Here is a 23,306-nt window from a genome sequence, read left to right on the forward strand (position 1 = left end):
ATCACAGTTTTCACAACAGCTGAGTCTTTCTGTCACCAAACCCAAACTGTTTGGTACAAAGCAAGAGAGGAACCAGCACCTCTGCCTGGGATCCCTGCAAATTAAGAGCCAAATCTTCAGTTCAAGGGAATGCACAAATGCAAAACTCACTCCTGCAGATGCAAAAATAAAGCAAAAAATATTTTTCTTCATGCTTTGCTATAATGATCACGTCATTCAATTTCTATAAACACTAAAATCTGTTCACTTTGAACTATAATCACAAATAAGGAGTAGAGATAGAAGATGAAAGGAAAAAGCAGAACGGGTTCTGTAAATGGAATATTTTAAGGAAACATTAATGCTGGTGGACTCCTTCTGCATAAGATTGCTATTTGGACCACGTTAAGTACCTAGATAGCTAGAAAGACAATCTATCTGAGACAACATCCTCTGCTCACATTCAGTGGAAATACAGTCTAATGCGGGGGGGGGGGAGCACATGAGGAGTGGAGGCTTGCTTCAATTCTTGGTTTCTCTCCTGAGATTTTCATCAATAGTAGCAATGGTTCTTCTTGTATGACACTTGCAGTGTAGAAATTCCACTATAAAAGCCTATCAGTCCTTTTCACAAAAAACACTCAGCATCCAAACAAACATGGGGAACTGGATCGCTCTATATTTGGCATAAAAATGTGACCTAAGGGTTCAGCAGCATTGGCTATACTGTGTGCATGTGCGCTGGAGGAGGTATGGCACGCAACGACACTAGAACAACAACAGATGCGCTTGCTGTTGTGAACTGTTTCCAACCAGCACAATGCCAGGTTAGCACTCCAGCTGAATTGCTACAGGCAGTTCTTCTGGCTGCTTGAGAGATCATTACCAACCAAAGCAGGTCATTCTACCTCCCTATCTCAACATTATTACATGAGAGCTTCCTTTAAAGAGTGCATTTTCCTTTGGGGCGGACTAACTCCAATAAGGCATTGATCTAATTTGATCCCTGTTGCACTAGGAGATATGTCATCTCCAGCTTTGAAAAAGTTATTCAAGAGAAGAGAGCTTGAGCCTGTCATAATTAACATGCAACACAGGTTGCCATGCAGGGAGCAGGAACAGTTATAATAACTTGGAGTCAATAATTCATAAACTATAATGCATTATTAATCAATTATCGAAGCCTGAATTACATTTAATGAGATTAAGCTGATTGGAGCACTAAGCTGTTTGAATCATATTGATTTAATCAATGTGCTTAATTAAACTGTGTACATTTTCCACATGATCATTATTTCCCAGTATCCTGCCTAAGTGGCCTCTGCAATTCACATTCTCTGCTGTTCTTTGCTCAGAAATTGCTCTTTGCTACAAATTATATTTAAAGGTAAAGGGTTTGTTTCTGTCTGAGAAAAGATCAAAGTTGCAAAACAACCTTCTAAATAGCTTATACAAGCAAATTGAGAAATGTTAGAGTATTTCTCGCAGCAACTATGTTTGTCTGATTATGTAGGCTTAAGATGAGACCAAGTAAACACACCTCATTTGTCTCACTTTATCCCTCATTCCAGTTTTAGGAGCATCTGCAGATTCAAAGGGCACAAGAACCTTGCTGCACCTATGCCAAAAACATTACTCTTTCCATCTTTAGCAACATGTTTAGACTCAGACAGAAAATGTATTTCAATTCCCCAAAAGACTAAATTTAAGATAAGATAAGCAGGTGTCATTATCTTTTTATGATAATGTTCATAACGGTTTTCCCAGCCTTGCATAAAGAGGACATATGATGATAGAAGGGCAACTCAAAGTGACAGCTATTACAGATGTAAATCCATTTGCTAGTGTCATATTTTGTTTAATTTCCCTCACCACTTCTGCTAGTCAGCTTGGATATTAGGTTTAACTTTAAACTCCACAAATTAGCTCTATGATGCTACACATTTTTAAAAGGATACTCATCAGGGGTGTCCCCAGACTGGCAGAAATACTCATAACACACCTCAAAATCAGTATTATTAATGGGAATCACAACAGTACCACCAGCCACGAAGACAGCTTTGCAATTACTTTCTTTGTGGTACCATAAACAATGACTCCCTCACCCCACTCTGTGGAGTGACACTGTTCTCAGTGGATGCAGGATTAACCCCCATAACAATATATGATGCTCGTGTCTTTCAGCTGAGAACACAGCAATGCTGGAGGTAGTCAGCTGTACCACCCTAGACCCATTGAAATCTTCATTCCTCTAAGGAATTCCTTTGGGTCTGTTTCAGTTATTCCTCTCTATTAACATTAACCAGAACAGCACCTACTGTACCTCACATCACTGCAGAGGTGTGCTCCCTTTTCCCTTCCGTAACTAAAGGCGAGAGCTAACCGACCCCAGCTCTGCACAGCCACGAGACACCTCCTGAGGAACGTCCCTATGGCAAGCTCAAAACAGCACAGTGTAAACTGTCCTTCTCCGATCAGTCACTTTGCAGTTGGTGGTTTTAATTCCATCACTTTGTTAACATTAGCAACGTATCAGTGTCCACTACTTTCTTAACTAGAAGACAATTTTATCATTGCCTGTATATGCATGTTTAGATCTTTTCCGTGCACATCTTTAGAGTTATCTGTCCATTTTGCTCTGCCACTTACAACAGTAACCTACAGCTTGCAGGGTCCAGTCAGCCGTCTGCCTGGGAGTTTGGTAGGACATAGTTACTACTGCACATTTGCATGTGTAACACTGTGAATTAAGGGTTTGCAAGCAATTACTGCGCACAGTGCATGCTGTTAACACTACCTTCACTGGGCTGTATGTGGCAAATGCAAGAAATCAGAGCTCTGCAAGCACCTATTAACTTCATTGAGCAGGGAGTTGACACCAAGGCTGGAAGCTCTATCATTCTCACTGTGTCTGCATTCATTTGAGAATGGTCTAAAAGATGTTTGGAATTGCTCTCCCTTCAAAAATCCCTTTAACTCTCATTAGGCAGTGATTAAGGCTAGACCTTACATAGCCAGGAACAAAGTCACAAAAGAGATGCCTGTCCAGCCATTCCTTCCTCTCCACTGGCCAACTTCCTTCCTTTTCAAAGGCTCCTATCTGATAATTCCATATCCAAAGCAGGTGGAGTGTACAGGCTCACCACACATGTAAGCTTGCTGAAAACTGTCTTGCCTTTTTTTTTTTTTTTTTTTTTTTTTTGCGGGAGGCGGGGAGCAGGGAGTTGCAGGGAGAGGAGCAGTGATTAAAAATTTCTGAGAAGAGCTACAGTCCTTGAGGAAAAGCTCTGTGCATAATATGGAAGGTCAAATCTGCCGAGTCTTACTCTTTGTGAGAAGGAATAAAGAGGTAGGAAAGAAGAACATGGTGAAGACAGATAACAGAGGAGACAAAAAGCAGGCCCTTGTCTTATCATCAGTGCTTCCCACTCACAGTCAGATGGAAAACTAATGGCTTTATCTTTACCACAAGACTATGGGGGATACTGGAGTTACAATGAGTAGCAAAGACATCCGTACCTGCTGGATGCTCAGCATCCATATGATGACAGGAAGGGCAAGTTTAAAATAACAATAACAAAAAACAAGAGACGCCCTCCCAGTTTCCATTTGTACAAGCTGCAAAGCCCATCAAGGACCACGGACCAGCCTCGGACTTTCTGCTGCAGCTTTCAGGCACCCACACAGATGTTGATCAAGTGCACATGGGAATTGTGCTGTTTGTAACTGAGCTGTTGCATAACGGATGCAAAGCACAAGGAGCTGAAGAGTTCCTGGCTCACTGCTTTCTTTCTTCATTTCAGTTTCAGAACGGAGCATTTAATAAAAATTATTCAGTACACCACCATCGCATAAAGGGGAGATAGAGAGGAAGGAGAAAGGAGCCTAAAGTGAATATCAAAGCTGCACATAAACAAGGCATAATGAAGGAAAACAGCAGCCCATTTTTCTCGCCTTCAGTATGCGGTGAATGTACACTGCCTGCAAGCATGCATGGCTTGTGCTTCCTATTAACAAGGCACATGTTAATAAATTTAACTCAGACAAATTTAACCATCCTTGGGCCACATTAATCAAAAGCCTGACAAGACCAATCTGAAAGAATTGAGCAAGGAAAATAGAGCACAGCTGACACCGAGGTTTGCTTTTGTTGTCCTTTGTTGTCCCTGGGCTGCTCCCACTCCATCAGCACCTCCAGTATCACAATAACTCCTTCCCACTGCACTCCTTATGGGCTGATCACGCTGTCCTCCCAACACTCCTCACCCACCCAATGCCTCTTCATCAGTGATGTTTCCTACTCCCCATGTGTCCATACTACAGAAGGATTTAGAGTATCTAAGTACAATCACGCCCAACAGCTACGAAGTCCTGGCGAGCTTTGTGTTTTACCTGTGCCGCTGGCATTACAGAAAATCTCTTAAGGTACAGATTAGTCAATGAACAAAGGAGAAATAAGACATTTGATAGGAAGCAAAATGACTATTTCTTATGAAAACTATTGATTGGTCAGAACTAGGAGGAAAGAACAAGGGCTATCAATTTTCATTCATCACCCATGCGCCAAACTCCCTAGTGCTGGAGCTCCATTTCACTTCTCAAGCTGAAATACAGATGCACAGAGACTGTACAAACCAACGGGAGTTATTTCTGAAAAAAACTCCACCCTTTGGTGCCTTCACATTTAGTTCTACGTTGTTGCTTTTGAGTTATGTTTTGAGCACGGAAAATACCGACATATAGGTCATTCCATCAGCCAAACCACTTCACAGAGAGAAGGGCATGTCATACAAGATGAGAAAACAGAAGTAACTGCTGATCAAAGCCTCACAAACCAGCACAAATTAGGCTAAGCGCGTCCCCAAAAGCCATAATTATCCAAGCTGCTTAAAAAAAAATAAACACATACGTGATTATTCAGATTTGCCTAGAGGCAACCCCACAGCATAAAACATGGTGTGCTGCCTTTCTGCTCCTCTGCTTGATAAAACAACAAATATTTTCATCACCTAAGAGTATTGGTGCTTACTTTTATATTCTTGGAAACTTGAGAGAAACTGTGTTGACTTGCCTTGCCTTGACCCTGTCTTCCCCCATACAATTTCTGTTTCATTTCAGACAACTGGGTTTTCTACACGTTCTGTTTTGATTGAGTTCAATTGGTTCATGGACAGATCTAGGAAGTCCTCAATCTTACTGCATTTCAAAGCTTTAGAGGAAGAGTTGTTTAGTGGCACATGATTTCATGGTATTTTAGCCAGCACTCAGGCTCTCACTGAATTCACATAATATCACAAACCAAGGGATATTTCCTTCTCTTGAAAATAAAGAGGATTTCAGCCACATAATCGGAATTTTAACTCAGATACTTAATATTACAACAGCCTGAAGCATTCAAAACAAGTGTCTGTCCAAACTGCTCATAGATCCTTTATGAATCTTTCAGCAAATCTGTGCTAAGTTAGCCAAGCTTTGCCTTCACAGACAGGTTAATGACCTTTGAAAAACTGCCAGCCTCTCTTCTAACTCTGCAAGATGCATTCTGATACATTCTGAGAATACAGTGCTCCAGAAAATGACACCACTTCCTAATATTGTCACATTTATATCACGATACTCCCTAAAAGAGGTGCAATTCTTGGGGTATTACTGCGCTGGTCAGTACTGTGTTGTCAGTTCCTCACGATCGTCATTTCAGCATCTGTGCCTCTCAGTTGTCTTGAATATAGGCTGTAAGTCCTGCATGCACAGAGGTTGTCTGCTCTCCCGTGCTGTACCACACCTGGCACAACAAGGTTTCAGTTCAGGGCTAGCCCCAATGACTGTAGATGGTATAAAGCCTGACACATTATCAATGTATGCAGCTATGTTTCCCTCTTGTCTCTGGTGCCAAATGTGAAAACATTCCCAACTATTCCTGCTTTAGTTCCATTGGTACAGATATATACGATTTCCTTCCAGTTCTTTTAGTCCTGATCACTGTATCAACGTGACTGCAGACCTGGGCATGTTGTGGGGTTAGTCAGAAAGCAAGAACACTGTTTTACAAAAATGCTGGAGATGTTGAAATTGGTTTTTTTGCTTTCCTATGACAAAACACACATTTCACAAAGGTCCTTTCAAAGCCAAAGGTGCTGAAATTCAGTGTTTAGCACTGATCCACTCCAAGTCTTTGCTTTGATCAAGTCTTAGCTTAGCTTTTGCTTTGTACCTTCATTGGAAAAGCGTACTCACTGGGGCAGAAAAACTGGCTGATTGCATGTCTCTTCTGGATGGCTCAAATCCTCAAATAAAATATTCCAACTCCAGTTTCTTTCAGTTTCCCTATTAAGATCTTCCACCATGAAGTTTAAAACTTGCTGTCAACATTTGACATCTAACCAGGTGATCATCTGCAGTGTGCCAAAGGTTTATTTATATAACCAACATCCCCCAGCACAGCTCCCACCCACTCGTTTTCCATTCTATATCATCATTATCCCAGAACAGAAGTATTTAAGGGCAGGAATTATTTCTTTGTATCAGGCATGGACAGCACCCACCACAGCCAAACCCCCTAATCATGTGTTGTAGGTGCCATCATGGTGTAAATAATATTAATAATAGCAACACTAACAACCCAATTTTCTCTCTGACACTGCTTCCCATTCCTGCCATTAAAGCAGTGTATGTGCATGCACCGTATGAATTCCCATGTAGCCTGTACTTGGTAATTTTGCTTTAAGATTTCAATCTAGAAAAGAACATTCAAACTCTAAAATTTGCTAATTCAGGGTACATGCTCAATTTATAATACAATTATTATAATAAGAGGGTATGAGCTCAGGATGACGCTGTAATGTCAGCATAACTGCAGTCACTGTGCTCTAAACCTGAACTAGAAAAGATAGCAATAATTTTCACCAACTCCAGTATTTGAGCTTCTTTTAGTTTATGCATATAGCGTGGACATTATAAGGTGTCCTACTCATGTTTACCACATACTGCTGCAAGTAGAATTCTGCAGAAACGTGGTTCTTATCAACAGAATCCTTTTGGATACTTCGAGCCTAACATCTCAGTGAGATAATGATATATATTTGCTTAACACCCAAAACAAATCTTAAGACAATTTACATTTCCACATTCCCTCAAAGTTCTCCACCTATGTTATGCACGTGTGAAGAGCAGAGATTAAAAAAAAATATGAAAAACTGTTTATGCCTTGTCACTGACTCAAGAAAAAAAGTTAACCTACACATAAGTAGTTATTAGGCTCTCAAATCAAAGCTAACCCAATGTGATGCTAACCAGAATCAACTTGTCACTTGCTGCTGATTACAGAAACTTGCATATCTTAATCTTGCTAATCAACGCCACTGAAGGTCTAAATCTTTGACTTTCACAATGAGAAATAACCACCTCTAGATATAACATGGCAGTTATAACATTTACCGTTAGATAGTACGCCATCAGTTAGGACTCGGACAGAATACAAGGAGCTATATTGTGTTCAGATGGATCTACCAGGCATGTTGGAGAAGCTGGAATTTCACCAGAATACTTCAATTGCTGCCCACAGCTGGAAAGTTCTTCTTGTACTTTTTTCTTTTTTTCAAGTTTGAGACCTCAAAATACATAAATCATTTCAATATGGACCAGCAACACACACAAAAAAATATATCAAATTTCTTGTTGAATTGTTTACTTGAACAAAGTTTCTTGCTGTTGGAGATGTTTGATACTGAACTTTATAATTATTTCAGATCATTAAAGAAAAATCTGAAGTAAAAAATAGTGTCAGCTCTCCTCCCTTCTCTCTGTAAATCTGTGATTTTAAAAAAAGCACTGTAATTGGCTATTCCCCATATTTAGATTTCTTTTTCCAGAATGAAGAAGGCAAGAAAATCAACATATTCACAAAACAGGTTGTCACTGCCACTGCTGACATGACCGCAGCTTGCCAGCATCTTATTTAATGCTTCATTTGTCTACTTACGGAATTGCTCCAAGTCATCTCTTTTTTTAGATTCTGGCATGGCAGTGATAGTGAGCAATGGACATAGATTTCCTCCCAGCGTCTGGCACAGTGTGTGCTGTCTCCAGTAAACCTTCTTCAGGTTCCTGTTCTGTTCGAGGATATCAAGATGGGACTGAGAAACAAGCAAAGAAGCAGATTTATAAATGAGTTCACAGCCAATAAAAATCTGATTTTATTCCACTAACTCTGTTATTATTGGTACTAATTCTACCTCTTGCTAACTTGCCAGCTCCTCTCTTCCACCACTTAATATCACCACCTTTTACATCCCAGAAACATACACAAGCCATCCAGAATACATCCCTGTTCACTGAAGCTGCACAGAACTACTTACTCTTATGCCATGATCTAGTTGAAGATGTCCCTGCTCATTACAGGGGGTTGGACAAGATGGTCCTTAAAGGTCCCTTCTAACCCAAACTATTCTATGATTTTACCCAAACAGTTCCTAGGTGCTTTTCTTATTAATGTAAAGGACTTTGTTAGCAAATTTTCCAAAAGAGAACTGCTTACTCCTTATATTTTAGTAAGGGTTGTGTAGAAACATGAAAAAACTCACTGGGTTTGAGTGTTTATAGAACCAACTGGTTAGCTGTCAAGCACATGCCAGTGGAATTCAGGAACAACTCCACACCAGGGGGCAGCCAAAAAGTTTACAAGAAAACAACATTTTGTGCAATCAGGAGTGGGAAATTTGAAGATTGTCATTCCAAAAAGTTATTTTAAGAGGAGAGTTTCTCCCCCAGCCCCTCCAAAGTTTATGGCAGTTTTAAACAAATCTTAAGTCCAGCTTCTTGAGAATTCGAGAAAAAGAATTGGCAGCTTAAAAGAAATGACTTTTTGGAACAAATTCTGATCGCCTCATTAGACACATAGCCACTTGTCACCCACACACCAGATGACGTGTAATTCTCTCTGTTTACACTGTAATTGCAAGTGGTAATTAGTGTAATCCCATCACTGGGTGTTGCTAAGTGTAGTGGAACACCAGTTGTCTCTTGATTGGTAGAAATAGGTGTAGCACAGTATGCACGCTTGTCCTGACAGTACTTAAACTAAAACACACTGATTCACCGAACAACCCTTACATGGTAACTTTTTTTCCTTACAAGTTAAAGCTAAGTTTTACCCAACGTTTATGGGACAAGACATTCCTGTTCCTCAAACCTTGGAGCTCACATCTTTCAGACTGCTTTCCCAGTATCCATTTGAATGCAAACACAGAACTGAAATTTTCACTCATCTATGTCATAAAACAATTAACATACTGCTCTATAAAGTAAATTCAATTATTAGATCTCATATAGATATAGAGAACTCAATATAATCATTTACTTATGTTCCTGGTGCCCAGTGAAACTTAATTGGGTATAGCTGCCACAGAGATTTCAGTTAGATATCCAAACAATTAACACTGTGATGTAAAAATAGGCAAATTACTGTTCATAAAATAAATGTAATTACTGATGGACAAAAAATAATGAACTGCAGAGTGCACCCAGCTCAAATAGGATTCTGCAATGTGTATTTCCTGTAAATATGTCTGTAACTATTAAACATATGTGACATTTAAAAACATTTTCAAATTACTAACTCCATATACAAGTTTATCTTCTTCCCCAAAGCGGTATGTATTTAATTGAGCCCTTGGGTTTGTAATCACTTTTAATTTATTTCTGATATGTAAAACCAACATACTTCACCAGTAGACATATTCTTTAAAATGCAATCTTATTGGTGCACAAAGCTGATTTAGTTTATTTACTGTGGAAATTAAAGTAACATGGAAACCTGTAAATTGCATCAGTCAACATTTTAAATTAGTCCAAGCAAAGAAGCCTTTTAGAATTATTAGCCAAAGCAAAACTGTTGTTTCTAAAGAGCTGGACATGACAATCTATCGATCTTTTCCATCTATAATTCCCATTTACCAATCTTTATGGTCCTTACTGGGTCCAAGTTCATTTAAACTTTTCCTATGGCAAAATTCCCTTTAACTTCAATGAACATTTGATTTGAAGAGGCAGTGAAATACTTCAATACTTGGCCCTGCAAGTCTAGAAATAACATCTTTTTCATCTCTATTCTATTCATTCAGGAGCAGGTGAGATATTCAGGGATTCCCAGAGCATACAAACTCTCCAAGTCCCTCTTGCTTTTGTGCCAGCAGAAGATAGAAATCAATAACAGTAAAATAATGATGAGGCACTGCATTTCAGTAATAAAGTATGGTGGTGAATAAGCCTACCCAAGTCTTTAGTATTACACTCATCTTTTCCCCTGCAGACTGTAGGAAATACATGCCTTCAAGGTTATAGGTCAAACCCCACTACTGCAGCATACTCTCTTCCTCATTGATTTTGAGGTGTAACTGGTGCCCATAAGCCTAATGAGAAGTGAGCTGGAAGGTATATTTTGGACAGCGAAGGCTTCACTGGCCCTCTCCCAGATATTGGAAGCAGTTTCTTTGAACATCTGTAATGGGATGCAAAGCAGTTGACAAGAGACGGTTTTGTGAGAATTAATCTAAGCCTAACTATGCTGGCGTGCCAAGCAACACGGCTAGTAAGCAGGAGAGGACATTGTCTCACTTGAAAGCATACTCTTTCACATCTGGTAATGGGAAACTGATACCATTATAAAAAAAAAAAAAAAAAAAAAAAAAAAAAAAAAAAGTGAGCCCAAACTTTACTAACCCTCACTAGCAGTTACTGCTCAGAATAAAAAGGGTAGACAATGGAAATTGAGGGGAGAAAGAATGGGAACTGATCCACTGGAACTTTGCGTCTTCATTTTCAGTAACATTATTATCATCTTTGACAACAAAGCAAAGCTACTCCCAAAACTCTTTATTTCCCTTCTTTTATTCTACCTTCCTTTCAGAACCTGGGCTGTCCTACATCAGTCACAGAGAAAACACACCAGGTGCATTTCACAGAATATTCCCTTACCATCCACCCCTGCCCAGAAAAGGCTGTAGAAAACCAATCCTTCCCCAGGAAGCAAACTTGGTACAACTCAGTAACACAATTTATGCCTTGGACTTGTATTCTTTTAGTTTCTGTACTGACAGGGCTGGGGGGGGTGTCAACTGCCTACTGATACTCCAATCGGCACAGCGGAGACAGCTGACAGGGCACTGAAATGAGGTCCAGCGAGGCGGTGCTGCTGGGTGCAACTCTGAAAGCTGAGCCTTACCTTCTGTCAGAAGGAGGAACTGACAGCTTTCACTTCTGAGTTGCTGTTATCTTTAACCTCCTGCTTCCCACCCTTCAGGAGGAGGATCCCGCAGCCCCAAGCAAATGGAGACATCTTTGGTTTGCATTATGACTGGTATAAGTGCTAATGGTTTCTACCCAGCTTTTCCTATATAGAAATTTTTCCTACAGCACTCTGGGCTTCAGACCTGGCAGGGGCTGCAGTTGCAGACACAGGGCAATGACAACACCATGGTCACTAACTGCCTGTGAAAATGGTCCTCTAGACTATCTTAAAATCTACACATACCCAAGCAACTCCAACCTGTCAGACCCATTAGCTTATCTAGGTGGATGTATCAGTATTACCATCATTGTAGAGTAGGTATAGGGGTAATGGTAGGCCAGGTAGCAGACATCATCTTTATGAGGGAACTTGATGCTGAAGGTGAGTGTGTAGTAGCACTTTCCTCTCACACCTCCTCCTGCAGTTGCACTGCAGCAGTAGTGGTTTCTGGAACAAGAGAAAGAGCGGGGAAGTAGATGATTTTCACTTCTGGATGCACATTTGGAGCAGCCATGAAAGAACTAAGCATTCAGAGAAGCATCCACCCTGAATGAGCTTCCATCTTATGCTGTAGATGGGCTTCAAACTCAACCAGTCATTGCACTAAGACTGGGAAGGCCCCACGCCAAGTACAATCAATCCAACCCCAGCAGTGACCGGGTACAACAGTATAACACAGCGCTCAACAGCCTCCAGTAACACAGCAACGCACCTACAGGCTGTATGAAAGAAGGAAGGTTAGCGAAACCATGGCTCTACTAAGCGGAGATGGGAACAGGATCGTGATGGCGAGGACCGCTGACTAAGGTGGTACCCCGTTTCAAGGGTGCCTCGAGACTCCAGCAGTACACAAGGACCAGCATGGAGTCAAAAGGCAGAACCGAGCCCAGCAGTACTGGGCACAGCCAGTCACGTGCTGCTGACGGGTGGGAGTGCTCTCATATAGCATAAGTTTGTTTCATTTTTTGAAGGCGCAAATAAGAAAGAAGCCAGCTAATACCAGTATGTATAGCACAGTCCAGGCATATTTAAACTAATGCATTCAGCTTACACTGCTGTATTGCTTCCGACATCCAAATTATCTTGCTCAAAGATGCAAGTACCTATTCACAGCCCTGAACAATGCCATGTGAAAATATTCTGTAAAAGCCCGGAGATTTAGAAAATACGAACATCCTACCAAACCAACCATTCAGTTCCACCACAGGAAGAAAAGGGATATTGCAGGAATTGGAAAAAAAAAAAAAAAAGTAAAAAAAAGTAGAACATACATAAAAATATTTTAAATATCATCAAAAGGTCTTTGCTGAGTAGGAAGAGGAGTAGAGTAAGTTTGGGAAGAGACTGCAGGTAGAGGAAAAATGAACTCATATAGATTTGCAGGTTTTGAGCTACCCAAAATATCCTCTCTTTTGGATGCCTTCTTTTCAGAGACTTGAACCTCTCCCTGTCAGGGAGCAGCAAGGACCAGTTGCTCCCTAAAAGACAGGGAGCTGAGCTTGATATGGAAGCCAGCAGGGCAGTGTCCCCTCGCACAGTACCTGAGCAGGGCAAGCTCAGGGATGGCAGACAGGTTCAATCACATGTCCAGACCATCAGACAAGTTTGTGGTCAAGCCAGGAGGTTGGTTCATGGGTCAGGATCCAGATCACCAGAGCTGATATCAAAGCATGGAGACAGCAGTGCCTGAGCTGGAGCCTGACTGCCACAGAGCTCAGGCAGGGACTGAGTGACCATGGCAGAGCTCAACTAGAGCTCCTGGGCCCAGGAGCAAAGGGTGTAGGTGGGGACACTGGGTGACACTGGTCAGGATCATCAAGGCCTACTAGTGCACCCAGGTCCTTGACATTGCCTTCATTAAAACCACAAAATCTTAAAGTGAGCTTCTCAGTCTAGTTCCAGGACCAAATCTCTTGCAGGAGACTTACTGTGATAAAGAGATGACTTTAGGCTGAGTAAAAAAGTTTTCTTTCAGCAGAGATGAAGAGACAATTCATGCACTTTAGTGAGAAGCCTCACAGCAAATCGCATCCATAAGTACATTTCAAACAATATTTTTTCCTACATTGCGCCAATTACGCTGTTGCCAAACCTTCTGATTCTGAAGGACTGTGAGGTTTCTTTGACAAATGTTATCATCAATGTTGCATTAAAATGCAAAATAGAAGAGGCAACCAAAAGATGCAATTTCAGCTCCTGAAATTTACAATGCTAGTTTATTTTGCTGCTGTTCATTTTTATTCAAAGGGGTGGAGAGAAGAGATAATTATTCTTGTCAAATTCTCCAAAATAATCAGCTCTTTTTTCATAAGGAAGATACAATACAATGCCACTGGGTTTACACCTGAATTTAATAGTTAAGAACACGTGGAGTGAGTGATACTGACTGGATCAATAGATAGTACAGGAACACATAGTCACAGTGGCAGATTGAAAAGTCTATGATTTTATTCTCAGTTGAACCCTTCACCCCAACATTTCTTTTGCAAATAAACCACCTTAATATTAGACAAAATCTCACAGAAAAAAATATGCAATGAACACACAAATATGAAAACATCTACTTAGCTATTATGTATTTCAGCAGATCCAGGATTTGAGGTTTTTATTAAATTGGAACAATGACATTTAATCTAGTTCCTGTTAACTTTGACAGTGAAGGATAATTAAGAACCATTTCTTGTATAGCACATAAGGAAAGTTGTTATGTCCATAGGTTCTCTTACATTGTGTCACTTGGAATGTTAGATGCCCTTATTCATAAAGAACTGTCAGAAAGTGCTGAGAACTTCTACGTCTTCCCCTTCAAATTCACTTTTGTAGTTAGAGGTGTGGGAGGAAGCAGGACCCTGCAGGCGGATACTGCGGTATCTTATATGCTACCATATTTATATACACGTTATTCCCACCTGTCCCTTCAGTAGAGGCTTTTCCTCCTATAGCCTGTAATTCTGCAACCAAAAATGTCTCTCTTGCCTAAAATGTCCCCATTAACCCCAGAAGTGTTGCAGCACCAGACCCTCTGACCTTGATGCTAGGCTGGTAGTCAATGGTCCTTACTCCTGACAGTGCTCAGATCCCATGGTCCGGAGGGCACCGATGCACAGCACTCTCGCTGCACTGCTTAGCAGAGCATTTCATCCTGGCTCTGACCACCTCTGCTGTTCCAGCAAACTACCCACCCTGAACAGGTATTTCTAGACTTTTGAACCACTCCTTAACATCTGCTTCAATCTATAGCAGACTATCTGGTAGTAACAGGAAGTTTACAGGTGGCTTTGTAAGACTTTAATATTCCTCACTCATGCATAAAAAAGAAAAACCACCTGTGTGTAAGCAGCGTAATGATCATGTATTCTTACTGCATATCATCTGGTCTCCTCACAATCCATCATACAATGCAGTAGCTATGAATCTTTTTAAAACAAACCAAAAAAATAGCATTTTTCCTCCTTGCCTCCCTCTCCTTCTACTGCTATCACCCCATTAGAGATGGCTCTATTGCCTCCTTGTTCCTCCACCAGGCTGTTTTGCTTCCTCACCCCCTTTTCACCACAACACTCTACCATACCAGCATGCAGTCCAAATTAACAAGAAAGGAAGAAGGAAGGAAAACAAGACCCTAGTAACATCTAGTCCTCACTACCTTATTTGTGTCCTCTATAAAAAAAATATTCAAAGTCTCCCATGCTCCCTAGAAAGTAATGTGTTGATTAATGGAAAGAAAGAAAGAGAACAAAAAGTAGTGGTTGTTTGGTTGGGTTTTGGGTTGTTTTTTTTTTGGGGGGTGTGTGTGTTTTGGGGTTTTCTTTTGTTTGTTTTTTTGGTTTTTTGTTGTTTTTTTTTAATTAGCGTGCAAGCTGTATCTACTGTGGCTTTCAGTCATTTTGTAAAAGTGAAATGATTTTTTCTTGCTGTTCTTCAGAAATAATGTACAGGTAGTATATTTCTAGCATAGCTGTGATGGAAAGTTAATTAATAATTATTATAATACTACTTATCATTTACTCTGCACAATGATTTTTTGAGCTTAAAAGACCTTTGCAAGCATTATCTAATTAAAACTTACCTCCCATTTATCTATTCCCATTCTTTGGGTGGCAGATAAGTGACTCTAATTTTCCATCCTCTATAGATGGGGAAAATGAGACACAGACAGGTGAAGCCACTTGGCCAAAGATACAGGCAGGTTTGTAAATGAGCTGGACTGTATCTCGGGAATTCAAAAGCACCAAGTGATACAAGAACAACATCTCTTGGTCATCTCCTCTTTAGACTCCTGTCTAAAGCATTTTCTGTAGTAAAAAGCACTGGCAGGTGAAGGAATATGGCATTGTATCAGCTTAGACCAAAATGGCTAAAGAAAATATCAGTGTCCTAGAACTCTAGGCCATTTCAAAACAGAGTCCACATGGAAAGTAAACTATTTATCACTTCCAATCTGCTGGTGTACTCCCCTTTTCCAAAATACTTCTACTACCTGGAGACTGGTGTCCTTGTTTTACATGCCCTGACCTTCTTACATCTCTAAGTGTGGCTGCTAAGTGCAATATGCTTTATTAACACCCTGGTTCATACCATAACAAAAAGCAGCATTTAACAATTTAAAGGGCATGGCTGTTACTTTGGGGTCTGCCACATTGGTAACTGGAAAATGCACAACAACTTCATTTTCAAGGGCAAAAAATCCATGTTAAGGCATCTTTATTGTTGAGATTGCAGGCAGAATCCCAGTTGAAGCAGAATATTCCCACAGCCATCTTGCTACTAAGGCCTTCAGTCATATTGTAAAGGTCAGGTGCTCTCAGAGAGAGACCGGTGTCTCAGCCCTCTCTTGTAGACATCATTAGAGCTGAGCGGTTGCCTGCCAATGCTATGATGATGATTTAATCTAATATGATTATAAAGATGCTGAAAAGAGAAGACCTAGTTCTGACACAGCTATGACCACCAAACAGCCAAGTCTTTAGTGGTGATGTGAGAACAAAACACTCCATGTACCTCATTACTATCTGTGAACTGACTATTTTATGAAAAAGCTGAGGTTAGATAATATGCTTAGAATGAGCCATGAAACCAAAGGCACAAGCACATTGTCACGATTCAGCATGCTGCTATTGTTCCTTAAATAATTTGCTGGAAAGGAATATTATTCAGCACATAAAAGCTGCCAAGACAGCAAGTGAATTAGATGATCTTATAGTAACTGCAACTCTGTTTATCATGGGTGTATCCTGTCACTTCACAGAGAGGCAATAAAATAGAGCAGAAGTGTCACTCAGCTCCCTTTTGACAAGAGCACTGCTAATATTCTCCGTAACATAAAAACTCTCGTGAGACATATGGGAAAGGTATGCGATGACAGAGCTGTGCCACAACATTCATCTTTATGAGTGAACTACCGCATCTTCAGTGAAGATGAATGTCAGCAAAGATCAGCCAACATGCATCACCCAGATATCTTGCAAATGTGCTTTTCCTCCCACTGTCCTTCAGCTCAGAGGTTGCTCTCAAAAAGAGCACTGCTGCAAAAGCAATTAAGGCATCTTTGAGTTCCTCATTTTTGTAAATATATCACTCTTCCCATACTTATGAATAACTCCTGATAAAGGTAATTAGATTAAGCTCCCTTCAAAAGGCACCAGTCCCACCCCAGGACACCTATGACCAGGGTGAATGGAAATGAAATGAGCTCTTTACCCAAAACACAGGCAGCATGTTATCACTACAGCAATTCCATCTCCTCCTATTCTGAGCAACCCCAAACATACTTTCTTCACATTTCCTCCCACCCAAAACTTCTCATGGTAATCTCTTTTATAATCACTGAAATAAAAAGATTAGAGTTTCAGTAGAGATGAAAGTGCATATATGTGTGTGTGTGAGCTCTTGTGTATACAAAAACATGTGTAAACCTGGAATAAACTGTAAATGAGACCGGCAACTAGTTATCCTGGATGAATATGTTGACATATAATTCAATGTACAGTTAGAAAACACAGAATATTCCAAATCAACAAAACTCCATTCCTTCACATATTCTGAACAAGAATCTGATTACAAGCTTAATTGTACAATCACAGCTTAATCTTGGGAGTCAGCTGCTGTTTAATCACTGCACTATAACTGCCTTGTTAACGACACAAGAAGCCACTGCTATAGCAATCAGCACGTGAGGTTTGGCCCACCAGAAGCTCATACTTAGAGAAGGCAGAGGTTACATGCATGCAAATGGAAGCCATGGCACCACAGTACGTTAGCTCTTGAGGTAGAAAAGGTTACGTGAATAAAGGTTAGTGAAGAGTACTTGGAACAAAATAAAATAGCTACACAAATTGTTACAGACAGGATGCCAGGTTGAGAGAGGAGAATACGAGCCTTCAGCCCACCTACCCTCTCTCAAAAAAAAAAAAAAAAAAAAAAAAAAAACCACAAAAAAAAGAGAGGGAGATGACAAGAGAGATTTGGAATGACTTGGAATTTTTCTCTGTCAACACAAGTTTGAGGCTGTGCTACTTTTGGAAGGCAGCCCACTGCTGTTGTTTGGGTTTATTGTCTCATCAAATCCACTTGTGAACATAGCCACCTCTGAACCTAACAGCAAATTGTGAACTGCAACACAATTTCTTACAAAGAGAAAACTCATCATTTCACATCAGTGTCTAAAATTCAGCCACATCACATGAGTTCATGAAGAAAGGAATACCACTCAGAACATCGGAAAAGTTCAGCTCTGTCCTGAGAGCACTATTTATGATGCCAGACAATTATCATTGTTCTTAATTGTGTTAACACCTTTCTGTTTTCTTTTATTTCCCTGCCTGTCTGCAGTCATTGTGCAGCCCAAGCTCTCTGCTTCAACTGCCAGGTATTAGGGGCAAGGACCAGACTTTTGCTTTGTTTATACAGTATCCATAGAGTTCTGAGACACCGAGATGTTTTAGTGATGCAAGGTGGTGAATAGGAACCATGACACAAAAAATAACTAGAAGAGGAAGAAAAAAAAAAAGGGGGGGAGTGTGTGTGGCAGAAGGGGACGCAACTTGTCACTCAAGCATTTAGCCTGGAGAGGAGGAAGCTCAGGGGGGACCTTATCGCTTTCTACAGCTGCCTGAAGGGAGGATGTAGCACAGTGGGTGTCAGTCTCTTCTCCCTGATAACAAGCAACAGGACAAAACAGCCTCAAGTTGCACCAGGAGAGGATTAGATTGGATGTTCGAAAAAATTTCTTCACTGGGAGGGTGGTCAAGCATTGGAACAGCTTGTCCAGGGAGGTGCTGGAATCACCATCCCTGGAACTCTTTAAAAAACATGTAGATGCGATGCTTAGGGACATGATTTAGTGGTGGGCTTGGAAGTACTGAGTTAGTGGTTGGCCTTGATGATCTTAAAGGTCTTTTCCAACCTAAATGATTTCATGATTCTATGACTCCCAGTCTCAGCTTTCAGGTCATGACTGGTAAGGCCAGGATAAAATAGTCAATTAACACTAAATGCTGCAGTATTTGATTACAAAGTATGTGAACTTCACCCATAATGCTCTACCAGTATATCCTCAACATGTGAACTCTTTTTTTGCAGTGCAGGGCTGCTCTTCTTTCTTGCACCACCCCATCCAACAGCCTTTCCAGACATCCCACTCACAGGCACTCGACCAAATACATTTACTCACACCTGTGATTTTCCTACTTGTTCTATTCTGTCCTCCAGCCTTCAACTCTGCACAGATTTTCTACTCCAAAACATACCAATTATCCTAGTCCTGAAACCCCTCTTAATCATCATCTTTAAAATAATTAATAAATGATGTGGATAACATTTTGGAAGCCTTGAGAAAATAAAACATGGTTCGTTCAACCTACTGAAACCCCAAGCTCTACACTTGTCTCCTTTGACTGTAATAACCAGAACGAATCAGGGGTCAGTCATGAGATACCAGAGGGAGACTTTCTCACACGAGTCAAGTTCAGCTCAGATGCAAGTTAAAGTTGAGTGATCTGGTGTTTTTCTTCAGAAAGTCTGACACGCTGCAGAAACAGCCTAAAATGGGGAACTTGGATAAGTATCAGCCCTGAGCTTGTCAGAACTCCTTTATACCACTGCCGCCTGGTCCCAGAAGAAAGACAGAGTAAGACTAATCCCTATGGTTTTGCCATCAGGCCAGTGTATACGGTGCCAAGAAGCATGGTCCACAGAGCAGCTTGCCTTCTGAATTCCAACTTTGCAAAGAAGGGAAGCTCAGGAAGAGTCTAAGGTATAGGCATAGATTCACAAACAAATAAATAGATGTGTATTTGTATATGTCTATTTTTACATATGTTTATATAGATGTATATAGTATATATACATATACACACACCCCCTTCAAAACACACCCATATATATGGCTAATCCTTTCTTTAGCTCCTCAGCTCTTACATCTCTTACACAAGTCAGTGTATCCAAAAGAAAAACAATGATCCCAACCAGCTCATTTCTTCCTGGACAGCAGAAAAAGTCAGCTACGCTATCTTTGTGGGTTAAGCTTCCTTGCATCCCTGGCTGCATCAGTAAGGTTTGAGCACTCCCCGTTCCCCTTCCTCCTCCTGGGGAAGTGAACTCCGCACATACCCTGTTTTTCCTCAGGCATCTAATATAGAGATCTCACTTGTAGCTGTTCTCTGAAGGTGGAAGCACGTAACACATTGAATTAGCACCAATTTAGAGACATTTGAAACAGGTGGCACCGGTGGTCAGAGGTTAACAACATCGATACAGTTAACAGGAGGGGAACAGATGGGAAAGGAAGCCACAAATTATTCACCAAAAATGTACTTACTTGTAGTAGCAGATATCATGGCCTGCCCGAAGCCAGCGAGGCCTGCCCTGGAGAGCTTCCTTCACGGAATACATGACCAGCTGCATGCCTACATAAAACAAGACAGTTTCAAGTGACATGACTTCCCTGGCTAGAAAGAACAAGGGTGGGGAGGAACAGGCTAAACAAGAAGCATCGTTATTTTGTCTGTGCTCTCTCTGCAGGTAGTTTATGCAGAGTGAATAAATTTCCCAAAGCCTCATGCTCTGTTCTGATATAGGCATGTCTGTACAAAAAGCACCTCCAGAAGAAATGAGCTGAATGGAGTTCATTTGAAAATAAATTATCCTAGCAGCCTTTGCAAAGGAAGACTTCAGGCTGCTCCATTTACTAACAGAGGAAGAGAAAGAAAAGAATAGGAATCAAAGTATCAACAAGATCAGTAATTTGGTTAGTCCAGTATTTTATGCTTGGCTGCACCTTTACTGAAACCTTAATCCTACCACTGCATTAGAGATGTGTCGCGCATCCAGTCCTGTCAGAATGTTGCAAGCAAAGCTAGAAGATTTTAAACTTGCCATTAGACCTAAACAATATCGATGCGTCATAAATACTGATAATGACAGCATCCATCTTTGAATACCACATTATACCAGAAGAGGACTTCTTCCTGACCTCCAAAATATTACCATTTTGTGCCCCCAAGGTACAAGGCTTTCTCTCATCCAAGTTGCGTATGTTACAACTCCGTGAAACCCGCCCATCTGCAGGCAGTTTTTGTATCAAATTCCTTTGCTCTACACACCTGTCAGCTCTTTCACAGGTATGGTAAGGATCCTGCCCTCACCAGTGAAGCTCTCTGCACAAGATGTCCCTGGTGAGCTGCTGGGGGCTGCAGGGCTGGCCTCTGCCCTGGGGTGGTGCCAGACAGCTCCAGTGGACCCAGCACAGCTTTGGCTGAGCCCAGCAATGATGGTGGCTGCACTTCTGTGAAAGCGTATTTGAGAAAGGGAAAAATGCCCTTTCAAATATTGATGCATGTTGCTAAGTTGCCCCCTGAGCCTTCTTTTGGCTGTTCTTGTGCTGGGAGGAGGTGATGCTTGAAAGGCGTTAATACTGATGACATTATTTCCATGAGCAGCTATTCAGTTTCCCTTCTTCCTCTGGGTTTCTCTGATAAACTCTCCAGCACTGTAAAAGCTAGCAAGTCTTTCCAGTTCACCTTTGGCTGAGGTGTGGGGTAGCACTAACTAGCCTACAGCGAGGAGTAACCTCTATGTTGCTCTTTCCTGAACCAGCACTGTGAGCCACATACAAGAAAGAAGCAATTCTGTGTTTGGTTCTAGGACGTGGGCCACAGTGAATTTTGAGAGACACAGGCCTGCCCAGAAGCCCAGTTCATCAGGTGGGGGATGTGAGGCTCAGGGGCTGCAGTGCTCCCAATATCCCAAACGCCAGCTTCTACCCTTCTCTGGGAGTCCAAAGGAGACATGCACCAAACTGCTCAGAGCAATGGTTGATACTGGTCTGCCATCTCATTGTAATACAAAATAAATTTTCTAAAAAGTGTCTTTCCTTTCCACTTTCCCTATGGAAACATTCAGTTTTAGAAAAAAACCAACCAACCAAACAAAAAAAAACAAACACCAAAACACACAAATCAGGCTTTTGACAAAATCCCATTATTTCTCATGGTAGAGTAAGTTAGTGGGAAATGGGAAAGGAGAGAGGCAGAGGCTGCACCTCCTGATTACTCTGCTCCTGGTCACAACTATTTCACCAAATATCCTTTTTGATGATTTGGAAGTTACACAGTGCCATCTAACCAAGAGGAAAAGGGAAAGGAAAAATGAAAAGAGAGCAGTAACCAGGAGCCGTGAAGTATTGCCACCACATCCCGACTGGAAGCTTTTAGTATTATAGCATGGGCACTAGCCCAGGAAAGTGGAGAGGGAATGTAACAAATAAACACCATCTCTTACCAAGAGTCTCTGTAAATATTATGCATGTGCTAGAAGGGGTAGTGAGCCTTGCTCAGCCAAGCCAGATAAACTAGAGCTTCACTGCCCTCTCAGAGCAGCAGAAGTAACTGACAGAAGAACTGCTTTAACAGCCAGTCCCATGTACAAGCCATGCAAAAGCAAGCCATGGCTTAGCCTCCCTCCTTACGCCAGATGCTATTTTCACATTTTTCTTCCAAATAGATTTTTCACTGCATGCTTGAACATGAGTCATGTACAATTTCAGGTGCACAAAATGAGACTCTAAATGCTGACAACAGCCAAACTAGTAAATAACAAGCAACCTTCCATCAATAATGTCCAGAATCTGTAACTATGAAGCTACTGGTGGCTGTATCAGAGGTACTATTAGGGTTTAGAGGAGGATGTCAAGGTACTCCATTTCCAGGCTGCTACCAGACACACCACACTGAATTGTTTGGTAATTCAGGGAAGCAGAGTAAGATGACGAGAAAAAAAAAAAAAAAAGAAATAATCATATTCATTTGGGATCTATATGAATACTTGAACTCCAGCCTTCAGGGTTAAAGAGTAAATGCCTTATAATTCATTGTGCTGTTCATCCAGCCAGTTTCACAAATACAAGTGACAAGTCATTCCAGCTCCCAGTGTTATTTGTTTTAGGTACATTGATCCTGAGAGACTTCTCCTGGTGGTGTTGAAGGCTGTATCCACAGGGCTTCAGAGGAATGCAAGGTCTGATATTAGGGACTTATTAAACATTCTGCGTCAGGTCTTGAGCTGGTGTAAATTAACAGAGCTCCATGGAAACAAATAAAAATACCAGCCTATGCCAGCTAAGAATTCAACCCACAGTCTCCATGCAGAAGATACAATTTCTTTTCTAAAATGGGCACTGAAGGCTGGGATTTGCCCTGCCTGTTCCTCAGCAATACCGCCTTCCTCCTGAACTGCAGACTATGACAGGAGTTCAAAGACAACAAGGAAAAGTAATTTTTTTATCACTAATATCAGCAGAAGTCTCAGCAGGTCTGAAGGAAGAGATATCTTTTTGGGTAAGCCCAAAAAATCATGGATATTTGTCTGAGGATTATCTGCTTTTACTTGAATCTTAGAAGCATTTTCCAGTACCATGCTTCTCATTCAATTCCAATGGATGGTCTTTTTTCTCCTCTCCAACCCTAGTGCCATTCTTCCTCAGTTCTGGTCTCTAAACACAGAATAATGACAGGCTTTTTTCCCCACAAATCCTCTCCCAGTTCTC

The 23,306-nt window shown here is 41.0% G+C and overlaps 1 protein-coding gene across 1 annotated transcript in view; it reads right to left on the minus strand.

Moving 5' to 3' along the window:
* Positions 1-23,306, minus strand: part of AGBL1 (AGBL carboxypeptidase 1) — a 273,140-nt gene that overhangs the window by 195,762 nt on the left and 54,072 nt on the right. The window contains exons 15-17 of the mRNA XM_056347385.1: positions 20,082-20,169; positions 11,566-11,710; positions 7,958-8,111 (exon numbers count right to left, since the gene is read on the minus strand). Coding sequence (XP_056203360.1) covers positions 7,958-8,111; positions 11,566-11,710; positions 20,082-20,169 — 387 coding nt within the window. The remainder of the gene's footprint in view (positions 1-7,957; positions 8,112-11,565; positions 11,711-20,081; positions 20,170-23,306) is intronic.

The sequence above is a fragment of the Falco biarmicus genome, chromosome 7 (genome assembly GCF_023638135.1).
Source record: "Falco biarmicus isolate bFalBia1 chromosome 7, bFalBia1.pri, whole genome shotgun sequence".
Lineage (NCBI taxonomy): Eukaryota > Metazoa > Chordata > Aves > Falconiformes > Falconidae > Falco > Falco biarmicus.